Source organism: Poecilia mexicana, unplaced genomic scaffold (assembly GCF_051168715.1).
Source record: "Poecilia mexicana isolate PSO_F unplaced genomic scaffold, ASM5116871v1 scaffold_2, whole genome shotgun sequence".
In the NCBI taxonomy this organism is placed as follows: Eukaryota; Metazoa; Chordata; class Actinopteri; order Cyprinodontiformes; family Poeciliidae; genus Poecilia; species Poecilia mexicana.
In genome coordinates this window covers 25,783,891-25,809,788 of record NW_028263371.1, presented here as the reverse complement: position 1 = coordinate 25,809,788, position 25,898 = coordinate 25,783,891, and the positions used below count along the sequence as shown (strand labels likewise).

The 25,898-nt window shown below is 39.0% G+C and overlaps 2 protein-coding genes across 3 annotated transcripts; one reads left to right on the top strand and one right to left on the bottom strand.

Moving 5' to 3' along the window:
* Window positions 1-3,980: 3,980 nt before the first annotated feature.
* On the top strand, window positions 3,981-20,530 carry LOC106927490 (rho GTPase-activating protein 20). 2 transcript variants are annotated; one of them, XM_088013422.1, is made up of 16 exons: window positions 3,981-4,472; window positions 7,796-7,878; window positions 10,056-10,229; window positions 10,310-10,459; window positions 11,598-11,639; window positions 11,729-11,813; window positions 11,891-11,968; window positions 12,102-12,168; window positions 12,881-13,078; window positions 13,159-13,331; window positions 13,990-14,154; window positions 14,452-14,564; window positions 14,632-14,824; window positions 15,061-15,175; window positions 16,062-16,612; window positions 17,697-20,530. In XM_088013422.1, the coding sequence occupies exons 1-16, from the start codon at window positions 4,398-4,400 to the stop codon at window positions 18,348-18,350; spliced, it is 2,916 nt and encodes a 971-aa protein (XP_087869548.1). In that variant the 5' UTR covers window positions 3,981-4,397; the 3' UTR covers window positions 18,351-20,530. The 2 variants fall into 2 exon arrangements, with proteins under 2 accessions (XP_087869548.1, XP_014858595.2); XM_015003109.2 differs by having other exon boundaries at window positions 7,793-7,878.
* LOC106927492 (adrenodoxin) lies at window positions 18,894-25,233 on the bottom strand. The gene is made up of 4 exons (XM_015003117.2): window positions 24,720-25,233; window positions 20,762-20,886; window positions 20,551-20,680; window positions 18,894-19,448 (listed from the first exon to the last, which is right to left on the bottom strand). The coding sequence occupies exons 1-4, from the start codon at window positions 24,851-24,853 to the stop codon at window positions 19,340-19,342; spliced, it is 498 nt and encodes a 165-aa protein (XP_014858603.1). The 5' UTR covers window positions 24,854-25,233; the 3' UTR covers window positions 18,894-19,339.
* Between the last annotated feature and the right edge of the window lie 665 nt (window positions 25,234-25,898).

Genomic DNA, 25,898 nt, shown 5'->3' with positions numbered 1-25,898 from the left:
AAGTTTTGGGCCTGCAGGAAGGAAATGCCCCCTAATTTAAACGAGTTAGGTAAGCTAGTGGATAAATCTTGAATGAGCCCTGATCTTAAAGTCAAAGTTAATTTTTATAGCATATACCGGTTGACAAAACTTTTACTTGAAGGATAAAACGATTCTTAACTTCATAAATTACAATTAAACACGACTAGATAGCTTTAAAAGTGAACAAAAAGACAAGTTGGGTATTAAAAACTGAAATACTGAGTTGGTGGAAGCAGCCATGAAGGTGTTGTTGAACAATTTGTTTTATCTCCAAAAGGTAACAAAATAAGAACCTAAATGCGTTTTAAAAGTATTTATTTTAATATTAACATGCTGGTTGCAATGATATGAAGTACCGCTAATAAATCTTTCAAACTTATTGAAATATTTTCTATTTTTTTCTGTTGACATTCATGATATTAAACCTGAAAATCAGTGAAGACCCAATAATTTAAAGTACTTGATGTTCCCTCACCTGCTCATCGGGACATGAAGCTGTTTAGACTGAAAACGGGACGTTGGCCGACTCTCCGCTTTGGTTTTTAGTGTATTAACATCCAGACCGGGAAGAGGATTTAGCTTTTTAATGTCTGGAGCGTTTTTATTTTTTCCATCCAGCTTAAATATATCTGAACATCTGGTGACTGGATCTCTCTTTCCTGCTCTTAAAAAAAGGCTTTCTCTGTGTTTTGGGTCATTTTGTATCATTGCTTTGAATCACCTGATAATACAAATTCTCTAGTTGCTCTCATTTGTAAACTGGCTCTGCGTCTTTAAGAGGTTTTGCCATCAAAGTATTGAATATTATCGTTTGAACTGGTTTAACTGGCCACCAGAGATTATTGTGTGGATCTCAAATTAAGATCATCCAGTCGGACTCCTTTTAATCAGATATTTGCATATATTAAAACACATTTATTATTGAACGTTTTGCACCAAGATTTTGGGGATTTTGAGTATGTGAGCAGTTTTATTCATACGTTAAGCTTTTGTTTGACTTTGTTTAGGGTTTAAAGTATAACTTTTTGAACTTTTTCAGCTGAAATGTTTCAATTACTGAACATATTAAAAGTTTCTTACCAAGAAAAATAAATAATTTGGTTTTTTGTAAAGCATTAATTTCAGCTGAACCAGAACTTTCTGAAATATGTTTTTTCTTGGTGACAGGAGATTGTTTTATTTCATGTTTTGAATGTAACATTGTGATTTCACCCACTGTTTTCTTTTCACTTGTTTCTGCACACATATACCAATGCTCTGTTAAACTGGTGATCGGTTTTTATTAAGTTGTAATTTTCCTTGTTTGCTGCAGGTCCTGTGTGCCAGATGCCACTAGTAGTGCAGCCATGGAACTGGTAAATTTTTGCTTACACACACATTAATATTTTTTTAGACTGGATTTTACTAGTACAGAACATTAATGTTGAAGTTTGTAACTTCCAAGTCTATAAAAATCAAATTTAGAAGGTTAAGGAGTTTAGTTGCACTTTTGTTGCTCCAATAATCACCAAAACCACAAAGATTTCCTAAAAGGAAACATACAAGTGTTAAAGAATGTTTATTTTTTATTTTATTTATTTCAAACTGGTTTTTAAAAACCAAGAACAAAATAATTGGCTTACTTTTCTGTTTAAAAAAGGAGTAGGAAGAAGTGAACACTTATTTAATCCTATCGCTTATCTCGATTTAATTCAATATATCACTTTCTGACTCATCAAAAATATGTAGTTAAAACCATGTTCTAATATTTATGTGCCTGTTTAATATACTGTCTATTACACAGACAAGATGGTTACAAACTAACTCATAACAAGACAAGAAAATCTACGGATGGTAATAATGAGAATTGTAAGAAAATGGTTGTGTTGATTTTTACATCTATTAGCCTACTTCATGTCGTCTGACAGGTTCTGGTTAAAATACTTCTACAGATCTGGCAGCTAAGACGGGATAATTTTTTATCCTGTAAAAAATGAAGTGATTTTCTCCTGATAAAAGTTTATCTTTAATATTAGAATTAATTTAATCTGAAACATTTATATGTGGCAGAAACAAATAAAAACGAACAAATTGGTTTGGGGGAAAATGCTTTTTTCTGCAGATGCAGGTAAGGTTTATTTTTTACTGGTTTCATTTGACACCAGAAAGCCGTCCGGACCAAGCAGGACTTGGGACATCGATGTTGAGCTGTTTTGTTGTCACTTTAATAATTTAAAATTAATTGTATTGTTTCTCTGCTGAATAAAATGGATTAAAACATTATTTATTGTACTGCTTATTTTTTGTATTAAATCTTAATTCTTTTTCTAGCCGATCTTTGGGTTATTTACACAAAGGGCTAATTCATGTTACGAAGCAGCAGCTACATGTGAAACATCACATTTCCTTCTGACCTTTAAAGAACCTCCTGGGTCAAACTGATGCGTCAAAGGAGAAGAAGAAGAAGACGGAGGGATGTTTGGAGACGTGAAGGGGGACGTGTTACTTTTCTTCGCCATGCCCAAGGCTGTTCATTACCAACAGGAGGGGAGCTAATCATTGAAGTGATCCAGTTTAACGTGGGGAATGAATACTTCTCTGTTCTTCACTTTGTGGCCTCGTTCTTCTTTAGCCCACTTTCTGGCCCACTTGTGTTTATGAAAGAAGATTGGTTTGTTTTTGTTGTTCAACCAAAGTGCAAAGCAGCTGTTTGTATTATTTTAAAACGCTTTCCGGAATATTCATTTTAAAACGGAAACTTGTCTGATGCCTTTTTACAGACTTGATCGAGTGGCCTACATTAAACGACTATAGCCTACTTCCTAATTAGTGCTGTTCATAACAGTTCCCAGAAATTTCACATTTTGTCATATTTTATCATTCAGTTCTCAGTCCAGTGGATTTTTTGTTGTCTGTACATTTCCCGTATCAAACCAGCGCTACAAGACATTGATAAATATAATCCCAGAGATTAAAATGCTGCTCTGCTCGTATATATCGGCAACATAAGATAATCGATTATTAATATGATTGACATTAAAGTGACTTACAGAATTATTCTTCCTTGAGTTTTTTTTAACGCTTTTTGTGTAAATGAGCAACATGAAATATAGGAAAGGTAAAGATAACGGCGTAGTAGAGCCATTGTAGATAGCAAAAAATACATTTTTAGATCAATCTAGAAGTAAAACTAGGACATTTCTGAGGTTTAAAAGTTGAAAATTTGCCAGAAGAAACTCAGAAACTTTGAGATTAATCTCTGGGGGGGGGGAAATTGGAGATTGAGAAAAAAAATGTAAATTTGAGAAATATTCTTAAAAAACTTGCAAATGTATGACCTTACTTAGAAAAAATTGCCACTTGTGGTAATATGAGTTTCAAAATTAGAAATGAAACTCAGAAATTTCCAAGTTTTTTTCTGTAAAGGTCTGAGATTAATCTAAAAAAATTTTAGTTTTATGGAGGTTAACTCTTTTTTTCTATCTTCTATAATGCGCCATGGTATAAAAAATATTTGTGTTATTCTTGTTTACTGTTTGACAGTCCAGGGTCTCTTCTGGCCTTTTGGCTACTTCTGATTAGGTGAACTGCCTTGTCTGTAGGTTTGTACTTTTTTTCCCTCGGACGACAGAAATTTTTAAGCTTTAAGATGTTTAATGTTTGAGAAATTGTTTTAACCTGCTTTAAATTTCTCCACAACGTTTTCCCTGACCGGTCTATGAGCACCAGAGTCCCTACAGTTATCCCTAATTTTTCCGTTTTTATTTGTAAAAATGTTGGAAAAACGCCTGATCTTTGTTCCGTGACTATATTTTGTGTTTGTTTCACATACAATCCAAATAAAAACATTGAAGTTTACAGTGGTAAAGTGACGCAATGAAAACATCTTGGGTCGTTTTAATGACATGTTCGCGACTTTTCCTCATAACTTTAATAGTTTTTTCATGTACGTGTGCAGATTTAGACCGTTGTTCGTAAAGATGTCCAGACCCAGTAGCTCCAATCTGATTATCGGCTATTTGAATGGGCCGGTTTAGGTAAAAATAGTGGAGACCTATTTTTTGCAGCGCCACGGCGCCGCCTCCGCGCCGTGCGTAAAGACGCATTAAGAATTGGCACAGCGGCTGTTAATCCAAACAGGAGTTGCTTGTGGTTACAGCCGAGCCTCTCACTGATGGCGCTCTGGGAGAAAGGACGTCAGCTGTGTTGCTTTTGCCTTTAACTTTATTTATAAAGTTGATCAGATTCTCTCCTGACGCCACTTTTTTGTTTTTGTTTTTGTTTCAGTTGGTTTTTGCTGAAATGTCTCGCGTGTTTACGACACGGAGGTTATTAATGGGATTTCTCTCCCCGCTGCGTCACCTATGGACAGCTGGACACTGAGGCGTTGGGACTGAATGGATAACATGTCTCCGCAGCAGCAGCAACAGCAGGACGGCCTGAGCCGCGCCGGACAGCAGGACAACAAACGGGTGAGATTTCCAGCCTGGGGAGTTTAAAATTGAAATGTTGTGTTTGATATTGTTGGTTGTGGCGCCACTTGGCTAAAACATGAATGAGTTGTATCTGTGTGTTGGGACAGAAGGTAGGTTAGAGTTCAGGACTTTCACTAAAGTGATACCGGCATCTTCTAGGAACTGCGTTAGGGTCGACCTGGGGGGGTAATTAGAGGGTATTTGTATTTCCTGAATCTGGGTCTGACTGTTCAGCAGTTTCACATTTTGTCGCCACAAACTTTAATCTATTTGATCGTGAACGAAAAATATACAATGGACCTGCTTAGAGAGCACAACTGGAATAAAAATAAAATCCGAACCTTCTAAAAATGTTTATAGCTGCCTATTTTAATAGTTCAAACGCCAAATATACCGTAATAAGCTGTCTTAGCATTAGAAGCTAATATTCACAGTCTTATCGAGATTAATTTCTTATGATGGTAATAATTTTGATTTATCGTTGTCATTATAAATTCCAAGATGTTTAAAATCCCAAAAACTCCCTATAGGGAATTGTTTTACTATTTTCTTCACTGTATGTTCAATGAAAGCACCAATAATTGAGAAAAAAGGATAAAATACAGTTACAATTAACAATTAAAATCATTAAACTGCTTCTTTATATAATTGGTGTTTTACAAATAGGAATGTTTTTCAAGAGCAGTATTTGTGGTTTGGGGCTCTAATTGCTGTGACACATAAAAAGAAGTAATAGTGTTGTTGCTATTTTAATCATTATTACAATAGTACCACAAAATATTGTGATAAAACTTTAAGTCCATATCGCCCACAGCTACTTTCTTGATTCCGGTTTTGGGGTTGCAGCCAATTGGGACCAAAGACAAACATCGGATGTATCAACTACTTACGTATTTTTGTTTTCCAGGTGTATGTTTTTTTTGTCAAATAATTGAGATAAATATGGAAAAAAATATATTTTATTGAATAATTTGGAGTCACATCCCAGAGAAAATTCTGGGATCCACAATAGGCAGGTGTCCACTGTGACATACTTGTGAGGTGGAACCAAAACAATGCACCATTTTTCCAATTAAAATCCAATTGTTGGCATCATTTTGTTTCCTATAATAGGATCCAGATGTTGCCTCGTTATTAAAGACTTCAGAGGTTTGAGCTGTAATGAGAAAACCACAAGAAAATCAGAATTTAGAGTCTGATTTGAATTATATGAGTTTAATTCAGTTTTATTTAAATGTTAAATACAGTTTCAAAGCAATTTGCTTAAAAATAAGCTCAGTTTAGATCCATTTATGTAAGATCCGGTTCTGACCAATCAGAATCAGTGTCAAAAACGACTTCCTTACAGTTCAATCAGAACTTATTGATACATTTTAATAAAGTTTAAAGGTTTGCAGTGAATCCTGCCCTGTTAGTGTCAAACCTTTTTGGTTTTTCTTCCATGAGCAGCGTGATGTTTGGATAACAAACACGTTTCCTCTGAGAACTTTTCACCTTTTCCATTTCTCAGAGCATCAGGATATGTGAACTACACATAATAAATAAAGGCTTTCTATAGGATTCTACCCTGGTTGCTAAAAAGACCATTTTGGCTTCATTTGTGTTTAAATGAGAAACCATTTCAGTTTCCTGGTAGATGACATCATATTTTTATTGAAAACATTTAAAAAATTTAAATATCTTTTAGATGTTTTACTTCCTGACAGATTGATATCCAGGCCCACAGCATCATAGATCCTCTACTGTACCTTAGCTGCTTTTAAACATATCCATCCTTTGTTTCACCTAAACCCACCTGAAGTGTTTGCTGTTAAATAAAAACTGATCTAGAATCAGTTAATGTTTCTGTAGCAGAGCATCATCTACATACTGGGATATTTTTGGCTATATTTAGTTGTGAAAGCGAACATTGTGATGCTGTGGCTGGAGCGTTAGGAATGTTTCACTGCTCTGCGACCGAGTGAAACGACAGAAACGTGTGGATGTGACTGTCAGTTCAGACGATTTAGAGCTTACCCTGTATTTTCTCTGCTGATGGACTTTTTAACTCTAGAGTCATTTTTTAACTTAGAGCTCAAAAAGAGAGTCTTAACTTTATGTTTCCATGGAGACGTTTACAGCTGTGGGCAAACAAATCTGCAAACGCGTCCATTCGTCTTGTCTTACTCCTGCTTATTGAGTACTAACATGAATCCAAACTTGCAGAACTGACTCCATATTTGCAGGGTAGTTCAATTTTTTCCCCTCTAAAGCAATCAGAAATGTCACCGCTATGCTAAGGAATGTATTCATCTTTTCCACATTTTTTCACTTTAAAACTTACATGTGTTTTATTTGGATTTTACATGTTAGGCCAACACAAAGTGGTTTATGGCTGCAGAGTGTAAGAAAAAAAAATAATCATGGTTTATGAAAAGTGGGGCAAGTATTAGTTTTAACCATTTACATTGTGTTTATTTGTGACATAAAATCTCAATAAGACTCTTAGTGGTCATAATGTGACAAAATGTGGAAACGCTCCAGGGGGTGAACAGTTTCCCGTTTCGCTGTGCATCAGTTCTGCATCAGGCGATCACCAGTAAGTGGGTTAATCTGATGTACAATGAAAGAAATTATGGTTACGTAATGGCTGTTTGTTCCCCCTGCATTAGTCTCCCAAAGCCTTTCACAATTAGATTAAATGAAACTTATTGATCCCTGTAAGGACACAAAGATAATAGGATACCAGTATGGCTGCCAGCCGCAGCTGCCGGGCTTCAGTGCAGCAACGATCTGGAAATATGTAAAAGTTCAGTCAGATGACCGGATGTTGTGTCTTGCTTTTTAACTTGCTGCTGCTGTGTGAGAATTGAATTTCATGCATTATATGAAAAAAAAAAAAACACAACAAACCATTGCATAAGTAATTTAACATCAAAGCGCTTAACAAAACAAACATACAATTTTTGTGCTATTATACGGAACCAAACCAGGTCCAATTTGAATGGAATCAATTTAATCTTCGTTGGTATGGTGCAATTGTGTCGTATTTACATTCTGTTATGCAATAATACAAATTCAGTCGATCACCTAATGCTAAGCAAATATTTCCTTTAAAGAAATCCAGCTGAGTTGTTGTAGCGACAGCACCTGATCCTGGGGCGACAGTAGAGAGAAACAACAGAGTTGTTGGGAGGAGTAGCTATAGGAGAAACAGCCAAACACTGGGGCTGGCATACCTTCAATGGGAAGGAAAATGCCAATATTTCTATCAACATGTATTTATTTCAAAACCATTCCTCTCTGTTTGACTCCTGTGTTTGTTTGTTTGTTTTTAGCAGACAAAGTTTCAGAGTTACCGGCGTCAGTCCGCCCCGTCGCTGGTCATCACCAAGGCTCTCACCAGGTCCAAAACTCTGTCCAGGTACAGTCAAAGTTACCATTTCTGTCGTTTGGTTCACTTAGGCTACGTTCACTCTGCAGCCTGAAGTGACTCAATTCCGATATTTTGTCAAATCGGATTATTTTACCTTGGTCGTTCACACTTCCAACATATGCAATCTGTATTCAGATCAGCATACCTGTGGAATAGCAAACATGCAGGGATGCATGCTTATTAAGACGTCCGCAAAATTTAGAGGAGCTGTCAGTTCAGCATATGCCACAAGACACGACAAAAAAAATAAGTCAATAAATTATTTTCAGTGATAACTAGATGGACATATATGCTCTGTCGTAGTTTCAGTGTTTTTAAACCAAGGGCTAGCTTTAGCTACAGTCAACTACAAACCAAGCCCCGTATAAAACTCGCCTTAATGTTATTTGATGATGGTCTGACAAGCTAACCGCTAAGTCGGGATGTCATACAGTTGTTAATACAGTGTATGACATCCCGAGTGACGGTTTAACTTCTACGTCATGATATGTTGGTGATTAAATAAAAGCATGTGGTATTGCCATTGTATGACGGATAACGCCGTCAGTTTTTGCTACGCATATGACGTTCTGACGGCGTAAGCTGAGCACGTGCTCAGTGTTTTACCAACCGCCTTAAAGGGGTGCCCAGTGTTAGCGTAAGTAAACGTAGATGCTAGCGGTGGAGCATATGATTTTAAAGTTGTTCTCCGACCAGAGCCATCATATCCTCGTTATCGTCCGCCATTGTTGTTGTTTTTCTACCCGCTTGTGCGTATCACGACGTGGGGTAGTGATATTTGTCGAGTGTAAATGATGTTCAGGTCAGAAGAATGCCGTACAGAGTCGGGTCATATTTGAAAAGATAAAATGGGTCGCATTCGAAAAAAGTACTGCCTGTGTTCAGACTGTCATGAAAAGCTCAGATCGCATTAAGAGGAAAAAAATCGGAATTGGGTCACTTCCGGCTGCAGTGTGAACGCAGCTGTAGCGTATTTGGAGGAATAAATTGCTTTCCTCTAGTAAAGGCTGCCTACAGATGTGAATTGATGTAATACGCCTTCGCTCTGATTAACACAAACATGTGCGGAGTTTGAAATGACTCTCACACCTCAATTAGAGTGTTTAGATCCACTCTAATTGATAATCCTGCTGTTGACAAACTTATCCAAGGATCAGGCGCCTATTAATAGAGAGCAGCTTTGGACATATGGAGTGTGAAAGTGAAGAATAAGTAACCTAATTAAAATGCTCCTGCAGGGGGAGGGACACACTGCTGAACTAACCAATCAGTTAGTTCAGCAGGTTTAGAAATCTTCAATGACACTCTAATTATCTCCCAATTTATTATGTGAATGAGTTTAATATTAATAACAATGCTTCAAACTAATTCCTTAAACCCTATTACATATTTTTGCCTTGAACCAAAGTGCTACTAGACAATTCAGTTTATAGGTAAGGCATCAGCGTTGTTAAGACAAATAAGACCAAAGTAGATGGTTACCCATAATGCACAGCAGCAAACCTTATATTATAACATCTCAGCAAGTGTGAAGCCCGGGAGTGGAGTAGTAAGCAAAGTATTTTAGACTCCAATTCACATCACTGTTGATTAATCATAGGGTGTACTTAGTTTTGAACACATTGCTTTTCCATTTTTGCTTCGTCGATTTGATTCAGTTTCAAATAATTTAAGAACCTATGAAAGACCAGACTACAGTTATTTTCTGTCTTCGGATCAGAGTCGGTGGCTGCAGTATTGATTTTAAAGAGCTGATCAGAGGAGGGATTTATATGAGAAACTGAAGCAGCAGGAAGTAGGGATGCAACGATTTATCGGCGCCGATGTTCTTCATTTTGGGAGATCGTTATCGGCTGATACTCACACATGAAGATAAGAATGTACCTCGGCAAAGGTCTTGAAATCAACCACCTTCCTCTTTTGCTCTCTAGTGAGAGGTTTGACCTCTAACCCCGCCCACCAGGTCACGCCTGCACATTGTTACCAACTCAGTGACTATCTGGTTATATTTTGCAAAATTTCAGACAAAAAAAAAAAGTTTTGGGCAAAATCGGAATTGGCAGGTCAGATTAAAGATCGGTGATTGGCGAACGGTTCACCTCCAGCAGGAAGAACTCACTTTCTCCACAGTTCATGAGGGGACTTCCTGTTTGTTCTCATTCCAGAGAGAGCGTCTCGGTCCCCGTGTGCCCAGAAACCTGTCCACTGGTCCAGTCCTTCCTGACCAGCTCCGAAAGGTTCTTCCTTCTCTACGGACACGCTCAGCTGAAGACGGGCATGCAGACCCAGGACCGGCACCTCTTCCTCTTCAGCGACGTTCTGGTGATCGCCAAAGCCAAGTGAGCACCAGTAGCTAGTGTGCCTTTTTCATGTGTTTTGTGGCATCGATCATCAGCATGTGTGATATCTGCGTCTCCAGGTCAGCCAACAACTTCAAGCAGAAAGTCCAGGTGCGCGTGTGTGAGACGTGGACGGCGGGCTGTATGGACGAGGTGTGTGAGGGAAGCACAAACCCGGAGCGGAGCTTCGTCATGGGCTGGCCCACCTGGAACTGCGTGGCTCTGTTTAGGTAACACACATTTACAGCGAAAACCAAAAATCCAAACGTTTATGGTGTCAACACGGATTCCGTAGACGATGACAAACAGAGGAGCTCATCAGAATTTGGGCCTGAGCTGCACAGGTCTGAGGAGGCTGTGTTTACATTTCAACAGATGAAATATGCTGGCGATGCTGCAAAGCACACCTTAAATGTCGATGAAACACAGAGCAGACAGGATGAAGAATGAACACATTGCAGCCTATTAAACTACAAATAACCCAGCTGGGAAGAGAACCGCCTGTTCTGATGACAGAACAGAACCGGACTGCTGTCCAGAACGGTCCATAAAGGTCCTGTTAGGGTTACAAACGCCTCACAACAGCCCTCAAAATCAGCCGTGCTTGTGGCATCATGTTTCTGTTCTTTATGTCACAATTTTCTTCCGTAGATGAGGCCCTAATCTTCATCTGCGGAAGAGGATTAGGGCCAAAATTGTGGCTTTTTTCCTTAGAATTCTAATTTGATCTCAGTCGATGTCAAAGTTCAAATAAATGTTATTTGACTGTCCAGACTGTCCCAAAAAGTTTTGGTAGTTTTAAGATTAGATTTATCTGATTATGTTTAAACAGTTTAAGCAATTTTGCTTCTAAGAAGAAAGTCTGAATTGTGGCCCAAACTCTCTTCTGTAGGAAGGTAAACAGCATCACAATAAAAAATGTTAACATGATGTAAAAAGAGCAAAGATTTTAATTTTTTTAAGTTCAATGACAGGCGGTTCTTCTGTATGAACATTTCTGTTCATGTGGAATTAAATGTTTCACATGTTTTATTCTTAATTTTTCTATTGAGAAACTGAAGAAATTCCTGTTTTTTTACATTTTATAAATCTGAGAAAAATCACAATTTTCTGTTTATTCAGCTGACATATTTTTAAAATTCAGCATATTATGAAAAATGTAACTTGATGTTATTTTCTCTTTTCTCTTTGTGATAAAAGAGAAAATCCCATTTATATTGACTCGTTAATCGAGGACTAACATTCCTGGTTAATGCAGTTCTTAATTATCACCTGAATGTCACGTTTATTTTGAGCTCTTCATAATTTTCGACAGGGTTTGTTAATATTTGTGTTTAAGCTGTTAATGCTCTTCATGCTTCCTTCTAGCTCAGCTGAACAGAAGGAGAGATGGCTTTCCCTCCTCAAGAGGTGAAATACTTTTACTGAGCATTGATTGAGCTTTTATATATCAGCAGATTTGATCAGGTTTTTAATTTATTTGTTTTTTGCCTCTGCAGTCGGATAAAAGAAGAGAAAGAGAAGGAGGAGCCGAAGACGATTCCTCTGAGAGTTTACGGGAAGGGGCTGAACACTTTTGCCATCGTGAGTTTGAGCGTAACGCCTCAACGATCCTGTCTCAGTACGCTGATCCTCTCCTGACCTCTGACCCCTCTGATCAGACCAAGACACTTCCTGTCAGCAACTGGGACTCGGCCAATGAGGTGATCCGCCTGGCACTGCAGCAGTTCGGCATCATAGTGAGTAAAGTTAGAGATGCTGATCAGCCCAATCCTTCTGTCTGTCTGTCTGGCTGCAGACAGACAGAAGGATTTTTTTTTCGTTTGTTGTTGTTGGACCTTAAACCTCTCACTGTTTATGTGTCGTTGTCAGGGAAACGTCAAAGACTTCCAGCTGTGGGTCGTCTCCAAGAGGGACAACACACCGTACCCTCTGATTGGTGAGCTACACACTCATTCAGCTCCTTTACTCTGCAACAGATTTCAGGTTTCAATAACTCCATTATAAATCATTTTTAAAGCCACCATGAAACATAACAGAAAATGATATATTTTATAGAGTTGTAGAGCTAAATTAAGCCAATGGTCCAGATAACTGCTGATAATTTACAACTGGCGATTATGGATGCAAAATCTGGCTGGCTCACCAGCGACGGCTGTATTAGCAGGTTTTTAGCAGCATCGTTGAGTCAAAACGTAATGACGTCTTCGTGCCACTCAAACTGTTTCCTGACAGAAAAGTCAAGCAAGATTCAAGAAAATTAAAAAACTGTGATCAGCATATTAGTTACACTGCAAAAACATAAAATCTTAGAGTATTTTTTTTTTCTCGTTTCTAGTGCAAATTTCTTAGTACACTTGAAATAAGACAAAACTAACGTATAGATAACCTTTCACCAAGATATAGGAGTTTGTTTTAAGTAAATAATTTCTTAAAATGGATGATAAAGTGTGAATTATTTCACTTATAACATGGGAAAAATATCTTGAGTAATTTTTCATCAATACAAAGGATTTAGAGTTAAAATAAGCTCCTATATCTTTTTGAAATGTTACTTGTAAGTTAGTTTTGTCTTATTTCAAGTGTACTAAGGAATGTGCATTAAGTTTGGTAAGATTCAGTTTTACAGTGTAGTTTTGTCGTCTCCTCAGGTCATGAGTTTCCCTTCAGCATCCAGATGAGTCACGTGAAAAGCTCAGCGGTTCAGGGAGGAGGCTGCCGGGACGCCGCAGCGCCCCCTGCTGACCGACAGATGGCCATGCAGGTGGAGCAGATGCAGGTGTACAAGCAGTGTCAGTTCATCCTGAAGCCCCGCCCTGCAGAACCCCCTCAGCACCACCCGCCCACAGGTACGCCGTGTTTCTCCACTTCCTGCCGGCGTTCTGTAGAAACCAGAACAACGTTGAGGATCCTCTCTGGAACGTTTCAGATTTCTCCCAGAAGTCGTTCAGAAGGCGGCGTTCGCTCGTGGGTTGGGCCTTCTGGAGAGGATCGGCGTCTCACCTGAACGAGCCAGCGCCCGCCGGAGACGCTCCGGGTCGCCTGTTCGGCCGGCCGCTCAGCTCCGTCTGCGTGGACGACGCTCTGCCCAAGCCAGTCATGGTGAGCGGAGGCCAACACACACACACACACACACAGTGGAAAACTCCTCCTATAGCACTGAAGAATGTTTAGACATCCAACCTTTAAGTTGAGCTAATTTTATTCACTAATAGGACCAAAGTTGTTTCACACATTCATCACATTGAGTAGTGGGTGATTGGAGGCTTTTTTTCCTCTTCAATTCAACAAGAATGATTATATTTAGTGAAACATGTCTTTGTATTTGGTTATAAAATGTAAAGTTCATCTTGTAAAGTAAAGTTTTGCTTTATTTCTCACATTGAACATTGGCTGACGTCTCTTCTTATACTCATTCAGGTGCTGGTCATGAAATTAGAATATTATGGAAAAGTTGATTTCTGTCAGTAATTCCAATTAATCATTACACATATTTCAAATATTTATTTATTGTAAGGTTGATTAGAATGAAAACCCTAAATATAACTTGCAGAACTAAACTGAGACCATTTAACTAAAGATGTTTACTAATTAGTTAATTAGCTTATTAAATTCCTAAAATGTGTATTTTTGTTAGACTTCATAATGAACATTTTTATTTAATTTGAAATATTTGATGTTGCAAACCTCTATGTGCAACATATTTGTTGTTGTAAATCAGATTTTTATGAACAGTAATCAAAGTTGTGGCTGTTTTCAGGACATGCTGCTGTTCCTGTACCATGAGGGCTGCTGGACCCGCGGGATATTCCGCAGGTCGGCCGGGGCGCGGGCCGTCAGAGAGCTCCGGGAGTCTCTGGACGGCGGAGACTCTGAGCTTCCTCTCACCAAAGAGCACGTCTTCATCATCGCCGGAGTCTTCAAGGTACAGAAATACTCACAACTCTTTCACTAACAACAACAAACCTGGATTTGTTAGATAGAAATCATAGGAGGTAGATTTGTGTCGTATCTCAATTGTTTTTAAACACAATCCTTCGGTAAGCTAGCTGTAGCATCACGCTTTGTGCTCATTTCAAAGGAAATAAATGGTTGTTTACATGCAGTACCTTACGGACCACTAGGGGGCGCCTATGGACCAAAGTTAGAGAAAGACTGGTTTGTGTGTGCTGGGAGAGTCTACACTAGTTGTCATTCCTCTGAGTAATACTTTGTTTTTCAGGATTTCCTGCGCAGAATCCCAGGAAGCCTATTGGGCTGTGAAGTCTATGAGGAATGGATGGATGTGTTGGAGGAAGAGGATGATGAGGAAGAACAGGTCCAAGACGTGAAGAGGTAACTGCTCCTCCATGTTTGAACTGAGACTCAAACTCAGAGTGACGGTTTTATCTGCTCTCTGCAGGATGATCAGTCGGCTGGCTAAGGAGAACGCGTTGCTGCTGCGCCACCTGCTGGCTGTGCTGCACGCCGTCCAGGCCAACGCTCAGGAGAACCAGATGACGTCCTTCAATCTGTCCGTGTGCATCGCTCCCAGTTTGCTGTGGCCCCCCGGAGAGCCCTGCAGTCCGGAGACGGAGGGACAAGGAACTAAAAAGGTGAGATCTGGATTTTATGAGAATTTGGACTAACAATGCAGCTAGTTTGGTTTGTGGAGCTGCAATCTGGAGAAACTTTGAGTTTTCTAAACCACAGCAGGCTTTCAGAGGCTGAAAGGTTTAAATGTAGAAGTTTGACTTTTTCAAATGTAGGTTAATCTTCTTAAAAATGTCAGAAATGCCTTTTATCCATTGTTGGTTTCAAAGTTTTTATTTTCTCTCCTCCTGTGCTGCAGGTGTGTGAGCTGGTCAGGTTCATGATCGATCACTGTGAGCAGATCCTGGGGCAGGAGCCGTCCGCCATGTTCGGGGGGTTGCCACGGAGACGCAGCAGCGAGGAGAGCGCCTCAGGTAGAAACGTTTTAAATTAACTGTGACGTAAGCTGAAAGTGTGATTCATAGTTAGCTTACCGTGTTTAGAAATAATGGCTTAAAACTGGGTCAATAAATAGAAAACAACTTAAATGATCAGAGGAAGCAAAGTGTCAAGTTTATGAGTGATTTGATTCTTTTGAACGGCTTTTGTTCAAAAGAATCAAATCACTTATGAACGATCTAAACCTGTCCAATTTGTTACAAGTCATTGTCAACATTTTTTTCAAGGTCCTCTTCAGCTGTCTGACCGTCTAACAGGCAGCTTGGTTGGCGCAGTCAGTGAAGTGCTGCACTTTGAATCTGGTGATTGTGGGTTCAAACCTGGTTTTTTGCAAAAATCAGAGAAAATTAAAAATCAGCAGTATCAGCAAAAAACTCTGAAATCGGTGCATTTCTGGAGTAAAAATAGATTGATTAAAAAAAACAGTTAAACAGGAAAAGCATATTTTTACACCAAGACATTTACCACAACCAGGGTTTGAACCCACAATCACTGGATTCAAAGCTCAGCACTTCACTGACTGCACCAGCCCATCTGCCCTACAGACACCGGTTTGTCTCTTCAGACTGTCAGAAAGAGAAAAGGTTGATAATGATTTGTAATAAGTTGGACAGGTTCTACTTCAGTACACCTCAGATAATTATATACTTGTTGCACATAATGTAATTAAACCAGTCATTACAGATGTGATTGTGCAGGTCGTCACACCTGTAGACCGAGAGCCATTAATTAAACTTTGCTATCATATCTGACACATATCTGCTTTCAGGCTGAAAATATGTTTTCTCAAATTATGGCAGAAAAATTCCCCCATTATCATGTTTCCTGAGTTATTTACTCCCAACTCTCTTGTGGTTGCAGAGTCCTGGGTTTACCCTCTGACCGATTCGTCCTACGACAGTTTGGAGAACGAGTTGGACGACAGCAGTGGAGGTTCTCCGGGTTTCTGCAGACGGCCTCTTCGACCCAAAGCCCTGCAGAGCAGCCTGGACTCCATCTTGACGTTCAGCGACTACGACCAGGACGCAGAAGCCCCGGCTGCTGAGACGTCGCCCTCCCTGGAAGCTTGTCGCTCCCAGAGGCGGCGCCGCTCCGAGCCAGCTATAGCTTACGCTGCCAGGTTCTGTCCCTACATATCTGCTGGTGAGGAGGAAGAGGAGGAGCTGGGTGGAAGGTCAAACAGAGGTGGCGACATGACGGGTGTGGTCAGTTTGTCCACTCTGTCGTCTCCGGATCCCACCAACTCAAACCTGGCCAAACCGACGCATCTACAGGCTGTGTCTTCTAAAGAGGCTCTCCACAAGGGGGCGCTGAAAGGCTGCATGGGCCTCCACCCTAACTCCTGGCTGAAGAAGGACAGGAGGCTTTCGCTGACTCAGCAAGAGAGTTTGGAGGAGGAGGAGAAGCGGGCGGTGAGGAGAAACTGAGCATCAATGTCTTCAGCTTCATTTCCATCAACACACCTGAACCTCATGATGCGTTTCAGGTGGAGTTACGGATATTTGAGTGCATCATAAGAGTATTGTGAATATGTGGGATGGCTCTTAGGATGCACTCAAATATCCGACCCTCTCTAAGGTGGCACGCCACCTGAAACGCATCATAAGATTCAAGTGTGTTGATTCAAAGGAAACAAGCCTGACAAACTAAAACTGCCCTAATAAATTGAGTCTGTATTTACTAAACTTGACTGTTTGATTTACCACTTAGAAAGCAGAAACACACAAGAGAACATGCCAGATGTTTGTTAATCAATCAGAAAATACTACAAAATCATACATACTAGCCTAAACTCACACAAACCAATAATGAAAACATCTTAAGGTTCACATGACAACCAATTCTACTTAGTTTGGTGACACACAAAACATAAACATGGAGAAAAGCAGATTAGATTTACAATCTCTGATGCTGCACTTTGCACTGCAAAAACAAAATCTAATCAAGGATTTTGATTTTACTTTCAAATGTCACACAAACAACTGGTTCACTTCAAACTACTGAAAAGTTTCCTCCAAACATAAATTATCCAACAATCATTAATCATCTAAAGACAACAATGCTACCAATTGAGCCGCTCTGTCTAATTCAGATTTCTCTCTCAACTTGTAACAAACTGGAAATATAAACTACACCAACAACACTTTTCATCTGTATCAACCTTCTTACTAATCAAAAGCTACCAAAGTCACCAAAGAAAATACAAACTCTTCCATTAAAATTTGAAAACCAAAGCGCTACACAAAGCCACATCTACGTTAACCACAGTTTGTTAACTCTAAACCCTACAAACGGCATGTTCTCTTGTCTTACCTGCTTTGAAGAATGACTAAGAGAAACTGCCCTCTGTCTCATTTTTACACCTGAGGAAGACAAAAAACATGAACTACTATTTCAGTCGAATAATTACTCTCCTCTCTACTATGAAAAATAAAAGATGCTTTTATTTGAAACATCCTGAAAGCCTGTGAATGATTAACCTCCCTCTGCCTACAGGGTGGAGCAACTAAACCAACCTGCAACAGCCAAGCTAAACCCAAAACGTCCCGCCGAGGCTCAAAGGACGCAGGAGACAAAGGGAACATCCAAAACCCGCAGCAGGACTCGCCCTCCAGCCCGTCCCTGCTCCACCGGACCCCAGGCGGCCTTCGCTTTCCCAAACCCGCCAGGCCGCCAGAATCTTCGCTGACGGTTCAGATGGGCAACATGCTCAGCAACCCTGGAGGCAACGTCAACGTAAAGAGGAGCGAAGCTCCGTTCTTCTACAAGCCCGGCAGACCCGCTCTGTCCCTGTTCAGACAGCCCAAAACTCCAACGGCAGAGGACTGCAGCAGCCGGCTGACTCGGCGCCGAGGTTCAGAACCAGAGCGACGGATCGCCGATCAGGCCTCCGCCTTGACCCGGACCAGGCTGCCCAGCGACCCGGGTCTGAAGCCGACCCATGCAGATCAGCACGCACGTTTCTGCCTGTCGCCCTGCGCCACCAAGGCAGTGAGGGACTACTTCTCCTCCCACCCGCTCAGCAACCCTCAGAGCAGCCAGGAGGTGGCGCTGGCGGAGGGCCAGCGGGAGTGGCTGAAGAGGTGCAGCGACGGCACGGCGGAGCCCGATCTGGAGCAGCTTCTGTTTGCTGAAGAGTCTTACGTTTGAAATTCATCAACAGCATCTGCCGTACATTATTCATCTAAATAAACATTAGAATTAGTCTAATCATCTTCTGCTAACAAGTAAGACAAGTTTCAGCTCTTAGTTTCGGTTGCTTAGTGCCTTTGAGTTTAAGATTGTGATACCAGTGGGTAGTTTTCCATCTTTATAGATGACTTTAAAAATACCTGCTGTTGCCTTCCTTTATCAATAACTAAACTTATAATTGGACTGAAAAGTAGTTTTACACATTGGACTCATAACTTTAGCAGCAAGGTTTCATTTTTTGCCAAATTACAACCATAAACTAGAAATATTTTAGTTCTCTTATTTAAAAATTATTACACCGACGTTAAAAATGTAGAGTTGAATATTTCTACATGAGGGCAACATTATGAAATGCTTAAAGATTTTTGCTGTGGATACATGTCCAGTTCGTGACGGCCATTTCTCCTTACATGCTCTATGTTGCCAATGTTGCAGTTTTAAAACTAAGCACAGTAAAAACGTTAAATTAGCTAAGCTAAAAGGAAAACTCTGATTCAGAAATTGCTTGTTAGAAAGGTGATTTTTTTATTTCAGTTTTTATACATGGTGTGTTCTAGTCCTGTACAGTCTGATAAAATAGATCTATTTAGGACTAATTTAATATTAAGGCAATCATTTTTTTTTTTTTTTTTTTACAATATCTTATGTTGACTTTGTATTTTCTCCTGCAGACGTGACAAAGTTTGGTTTGAGGAGCATTTCTTGGTGATTAAAATTATTACGCCAGATTATAAACATTCAACTAAGCTAGACAGCAGCTTATAACTCATAAATACAGTTGATTTTATACTAGAGACAACTTTCTGTAAAATCTCTGGTTACAGTTTGCATTTTACTCTAGAAAAACGGTTTTATAAAAACAAAATAAAAACTGGACGGTGGTTCTGCGGCAGTCTGCGGCGAGGCTGATTTCCACCCACCGTTATGTGTTCGCGTCGCGTCCCGGTCTAAGCGGAGCCGTCTTTGGTTTGCCGGATGTCTGCGACGCTCTCTGGGACTCTGGCCACCATGCCCTCCAGAGACTTGGTCAGGCAGATCTGGCAACCCAGACGAGATCTGCAGCAGGGCAATAAATACACAATATTCAACTTCAGCTTCCACATTTCACCAAACAACAACAACTAGCGTTGGAGCAGGATTTACACCCAGGTCCTGTTTTCTTTGTCCAAAATTTCTCATTTTCTCACAATAGAAAATGTAAAGTACAAGACACAGTGTTTGTCTTCTTTTAACCAACCTTTAACAAAAGGTAAAATTATGTTTATTCACAAACGTTTACTGAAATGTTTCACCCTATTAAACTTGACTAAATATAGGAAACAGTTTAAAAGAATCTGGTTATTATTACTGGGAAGAATAAACCCAAGAAAAAATAAAAATTAGAAGCTTTTCTCTTGAAAGAGCAAACGTGCAAAATCAACAACATCTTAGGACAACAAAAAAATGAAAAGTAGAAAATTTCAGCCCAAAAACTTCAAAATTTTAGTTTCACACACTGACAATTTTCACCTTTTGCAACTCAGAAATTTACTAAACTAAAAATAATTTGACATTCTTTTCTACATTTGTGAATTCAACTCAGTTTTTTTTGGCAGAAATTTACAACTTTTTAATCAAATTTAACTACTTTATTTGCTTAATTTACTAAACTAGACAAAGTCAATTTCAAATACACACTTTTCTATTTCTATGGAGTGAATTCTTCTATAACTGCATATTTAAAATAGACCAAAAACATCCATAATAAACACTATTTAAATTTATGCTTTCATCAACAAATATGGATTTCTGAACTCTTCCTGAGTTAAAACATTAATATTGTTATTTCTAAATGAATTTAAACTTGTTTGAGGTCTGAAAGCGCTGCGTCTGTTTTGTGATTTTTCTGCAAATAAAAACTTAATTTTTGCTTTGAATTTCAGAGACATGTCAGTAATTCATAGAATAAAAGAATAATGTTCATTTTATTCAAACATAAACCTATAAAAAGTAAAACCAGAGAAAATGATCATTTGGTTTCTTAATTTCTTCCAGAGCTGACGGTGAAGTTGATCCACTATTTTATCCACAGCAGAAATATAATTGATTCTTGTGTTAAAATGTGTTTTATGAAGTGATGAAATAAAACATTCCCGTTGCGTCTCGTGTGCTTCCTTACGTATCGGTCAGGCCGTAAGCCAAGTCCAGCATGTCCATCTCCTCGTCTGTGACCGGCCCCAGCTTCTTGTACATCTCTTCGTCGAAGATCAGGTGACACGTGGAGCAGGCCAGGGTTCCCTCACACGCTCCTGAAACCCAGAGAGCAGCTCCTTCATCCCGCCGTCTGCTCGCCATGACATCATCAATATTCATCTGTGGTGTTTTCCTACCAAACCCGTCAAAGTCCAGGTCTTCGTTGATGACGACGTCCAGCAGAGAGTCGCCAGGCGAGGCCTTCACTGTGATCTTCTCCCCGTCCCGGTTGATGAAGTGGACCGTCACCTTGCTGTCCGACCTGAAAATTTCACATAATTATCTAAACACATCACACCAAGCGGTTTTTTTTATTTTACTCAAATATTTTCAACAATTTCCTACATTAACTAAGCATGCTAGCTGGAGCCAAACAACAAAGTATCGAGCTCTGCTGAAGGTTAATAAACAAACCTAAGCAAGTATGGTGCAAAAACACAAGAAAGACAAAATGAGAGGAAAAAAAAACAGGGGAAAACTCTCCTAAATCTACATTTCTGTTTGTGTGTATACAAACATAAATACTAAGGAGACAGCTAACAATTATCTATTTTATTACAATTAAAATCAGGAAAATAATTGCCATATTATTTTGATTTTTGACATAATACAATAAAACATGTAAACAAAAAAATAATTCAATTCCTTTTTATAGTCAAAATACATTTTATTCCCTAAAATGTGATAATCCTGTACAGTAGCTAAGAATGCTGTCTACTAATCTTTATTAGTAACTGTATAGAAAAAGGTTCTTAATATGAGATTTTATTTTACATAGTTTGAACAAGGTGAAGCTGAAACTGCCACTTGTTTACGTATATAAAGTTCTCCATCTTAAATGCAAAATATGTATATTTATTCATACAGTTCAGATTTAATTACTACTCTGTTGTTTTTTCATCAAGTTACCGCATTTAGCGTCTGTACACGTTAGTTAATAATTAGTCGATTACTAATTGACAATTAGTTGAATAATAGATTAATCGGCTCTAAAACTTCATCAAAACAAACAAATCCTTTAAATGCAGACTTGGACAAAGCATGCATTCACAAGTGTGTTGCACCAAACATGCAGTTTCTTCTGCAACCAGCAAAGTGCAGCAAGCAAATTACACAAATATTATCCTTGAACCTTTTTGGACGAAGCTATGAGGTCAAGAAAAAGTAAAAGAACTGAAGCCAACCAAGGAAAACAGCCGGCTTCCATCAAATCACTGCAAAGAGGAGCGCTTCTGAGAAACACCAGCTGAGCAACAAGTCCCAATTAGTGTAAATGCATTAAAATAACTAAGCAGAGGATCTGAACGACTGACGTGTGATCAGGACCAACAGCTCAGAAACAGGCAGGAGACTCTCCATACAGTTTGCTTCTTTCACATTTGAATGCTGAGAAATGTACATTCCCTCCTCATTAGCATGAATGTTCTCAATTTGGTTGAATTTAGATTTTAGCTAAATGCAAAAAAAATCCAAACGTTTTAGCTGACAGTTTCAGCCATCATTTTAGCTCAATATTTAAATACTCTTCTAAACTAAATTGGCAGAGTTCAAATTTTCATATTTGTACATCAATACAATAACTTTTCTGTAGTTTAGAAAATTAATCTGCAACAATAATAGCTCACTTTTTAAGTTAGCCTGCACAAAAATTACACAAAATATGAACTTGTATTCAATTTAATAAATTAGCCTTAGAAAAATGAACATGCTTTGCAAAATAATTTTCCTTGACACTTATTTCTTTGCAATTAGTTATCACATAGTTAAACACATAACACATCTTTACAAACTTCTGCTAGTGTGGAGTAAATCTGTTCCAGTTTAACCTGGCAGTATGCCTGTAAGATAAAACACAGGGCAAAGCTGATCCACCGCTACCAGCGGCCTGCCTGTCAGACACTGAGAAGGGAAAATTAACCTGCGAACGTGCACTGCGCTACCGAGAGGGTCGTAGCGAAACACTCTTTTGAACGTAAAAAACTGTTTATAAATGACATTATGCCTCTTTCTCCAACAACCGCACAGTTTGAATACATTTTCAGCGAACATTTTTGAGTTTTTAGTTGACCACTAACCTGTAAAAATACAGAAAAAGCGCAGCGGCAATGAACATCGTGTATCGTTTGTCGTCCATATTGGGTCTGACGTAAAGACGCAATATGGACTTTCACAAAGGTTCCGTAGGCATAATGCTGGCATTTATAGTTGTTCTTTTTCCTCCGAGCATTTAAAATAAGGTGTACAATCTATCAGAAATAATAGAAAATTACGACAATTTTGCTACTCATAAAAAAGTGGTCACACAATTATTTTACAATTTTTATATTACAATTATGTCGATGTGTGTCTGTCCCCATCAAATAAAGTTAATAATAATAATAAATCACTACAATAGTTCAAATGCGGACTTAGTTTGGATATTTTGGACGAATTTAAACTTGTGCATTTATTTGTTGCTTAAATATTTTTTTATATTGTTTCATAATTTAAATTTAGAAAAACAAGGCTTTAACAGTAGCATCCTAGAGACTATTTTCTCCTCCTATCCTTTTAGTAAAGTGAATTTAAAATCCTTGTTAAGTGATCCCATTTGTGAATGAGTGATGCCCTCAGATGCCTCCTCTGAACCTTTAAACTTGATGACTTGCTCCAGGTCTCAAGACCAGGGAGAACCCCGACTAATCGGCTTAAAAAAAACAGAAACCCTGGTTATAAGTCTGCAGCCAGCTTTGCCCTGCACTGCGTGACCTTTACGGGCCAAACACGTGCAACCGAGTGAAATGTTCAACTTTGGACAACAGCATGGATTCCTTGACATGTTATCCGCAGGATGGTCACAACCGGACATTCTGATCTGACATGTGTGTCAGAGCGGCCTGCTGGGGAGAGCCAAACCTTCACCCTGAGCGCCTTCTCGCCTCTCGTTATACAATTAAACTCGCTGTTTGTCCCTGTGGAGCTCAGCTCTGGACGCAGCCTTCACACGAGCACGAACCTGGATCAGTGCAGCCTTGTGGCAGATGGAGGCTTTCTAACGACGCCGCCAATCAACTAAAATCCAAACTATTTGCTGTTTCAGTGTGTAGAGTCAGCATCTTAACTTATCAACTAAATAAACAGTTTTTAGAGTCCATTTTTTCCTGCACTGCAGGTTTCAGGACGCCATTTTGGATTTCCACTAAAGTGCCATTTCATTTTTACAACTTTTTCTTGATATTTTAAAAAGATTACAAGTTAAATTTACCAGCAGGTTTCTAATCTTGTTGCGCTGAAACGATTAATTGGATTAATCGATTGTTGAAACAATCGTCAACTAATTTAATTATCGATTAATTGCATATGGACTCAAAAAAGGTAATTTGATGAAAGAACAACATGCTCCAGGGCAGAAATTAAGCCAAAACTGAAAAAATACATATATTTAGCATTTAAGATAAAGGAAAGAAACAGTTTACCTTTTGCTATCTAATTTGAATGTATTTTTTTAGCTGCATATGCATCTTTTGTTACAAATCATCAAGCATTTTTGTTTATCATTTTAAAAAGGAATTGATTTATCTATTTGCATATTTTAATAAATTTCACATATTGTATTAAAAAGGCTTAAGTGGCTTGAAGAAAAATCGGCAGGGAAAATCTAACTTTACTTCATTCCCAACAAACTGCTGCCAACATGAGACACAGTAGTGGCAGGATCATTCTGTGGGTCTTTCACAGTGAAAATTTGAGAGGACTTTCTCTGGAATGCTATTGGAAACTTGGTGGTTTTGGAAACTTGGTGGTTTTGAAAAGGCAACTTTTTCAAACTTTACACGCCTAAAAAAACACCAGTCAAGCTCTGACATGTCTTCATAAGTGCCCGACTTGACGTCACACATACATTAAATGTTTCACACAAAACCAGCAGAGTTTTGTAAAAATAATTCACTCAATGTTTTGTATTCAAATTAAGCTGAATCAAACACCAACTTCATCCACCCCTTACAATAGAGATTAATATGAGTCTACAGCAAAGATACAGGAACATTTCCTCCGTTTTTCGCTCTAAGCGGCTCACGTCGTTCCCGTTAGTAAATATTTAAGTGAATAACTCACCTGAGTGGCCGTGTTCCGGTGGTGAAACTCCGCTCCGCCGGCTGCCAGGCTCCCCGCGGCACCGCCGAGCTCCTCCGCGAATATTCCCGTAAACTAACCTGAGCGAGCCGCCTCGCCGCCGTGACTAAAGCCATTGGAAGAGGAGACAGGAGGCTATAAAATAAAGTGTTAAATATGCGAGCAGAGGCAGGTTCGGAGTCTGCTGTCCGGCGACCGACTAGCAAATGAGACCTCAAACTTTGGTGTGGAGAGAAGCTAGGCTAGCAGCCGGGCTAGCTTGTTTTAGCAGCGAGAAGTCACTCTGTCACTGTCGTCTTCATTGCGTAACATGTAACATATGGCCGCTGCTGGCTGTATCTGGCTCAAAATCAATTGGCTGATTAACTTGCCGGCCAACAATGCCTGGGTTAGCGATAAAAACTCAAAGTAAGCAGACGCTATCTACTATAATCACACAGTGCCCTGGGTTATGCAGTCAATTTTCAGTTGCTAAAGGTTTCCGTAGCTAGTTCCCCTTCAAAAAACAACAGAGAAATAGCACCGGCCGTCACCATCGCCGCCATATTGTGACGGGCACTATTTTTAAAAAGGCCTAGGAATTGCGGTTCTTGCATCTAGTTGATCTAGTTGTAGTTGATTTCCAATAAATTATATAATAAAGTTGTATTTTGTCGGTGACTAACACCAAAGTCTTAACAATATTTATCCACTGCCTCTTTTCTAACTCATTTGCTTTATTATTTGGTCATTATTCAAATTTATGCCAAAAGTTACACCGGTTATTTTAATATTTATTATTTTCACATTATATTCACATTTTTCTGCCACCCTCGCAGAGTGTTTGAAAATACACCCACATTTAATTCACAATCATTTGGCGGGACCGGATTGTTTTCACTAAAAATGATAGTAAAACAAAAGCAATTCCCTTTAAATGTACTGTATAAGTATTTTTGTTTTCCAAAGTTATTGCAAGAGATATTTATAATTTGTTGAATATGGAGCTAAATTTTACTGAATACAGTACAGTGAAACAAAGATTATTTGAATAATTTGAAGGATACAAGAGTGGAAGTGCCATAGCGTATGTTAATCTCTGACTTCAAAACATATAAATAATCTGAAAAAGTATTATTCTGGCATTTAGCAAAATATAAATATTTGCGTAATCCCAACTGA

Bases quoted from the DNA above. Each gene is read 5' to 3' on its own strand.
- LOC106927490 (XM_015003109.2), top strand. From the start codon at position 4,398: ATGGATAACATGTCTCCGCAGCAGCAGCAACAGCAGGACGGCCTGAGC. The intron at 13,332-13,989 runs GTGAGCGGAGGC...GGCTGTTTTCAG, and splicing joins CTCTGCCCAAGCCAGTCATG to GACATGCTGCTGTTCCTGTA. The intron at 14,565-14,631 runs GTAACTGCTCCT...TGCTCTCTGCAG, and splicing joins CAGGTCCAAGACGTGAAGAG to GATGATCAGTCGGCTGGCTA.
- LOC106927492 (XM_015003117.2), bottom strand. From the start codon at position 24,853: ATGGCTTTAGTCACGGCGGCGAGGCGGCTCGCTCAGGTTAGTTTACGG. The intron at 20,681-20,761 runs GTAGGAAAACAC...TCTGGGTTTCAG, and splicing joins CCTGGACTTTGACGGGTTTG to GAGCGTGTGAGGGAACCCTG. The intron at 19,449-20,550 runs GTAAGGAAGCAC...GCCCTGCTGCAG, and splicing joins GCTTACGGCCTGACCGATAC to ATCTCGTCTGGGTTGCCAGA.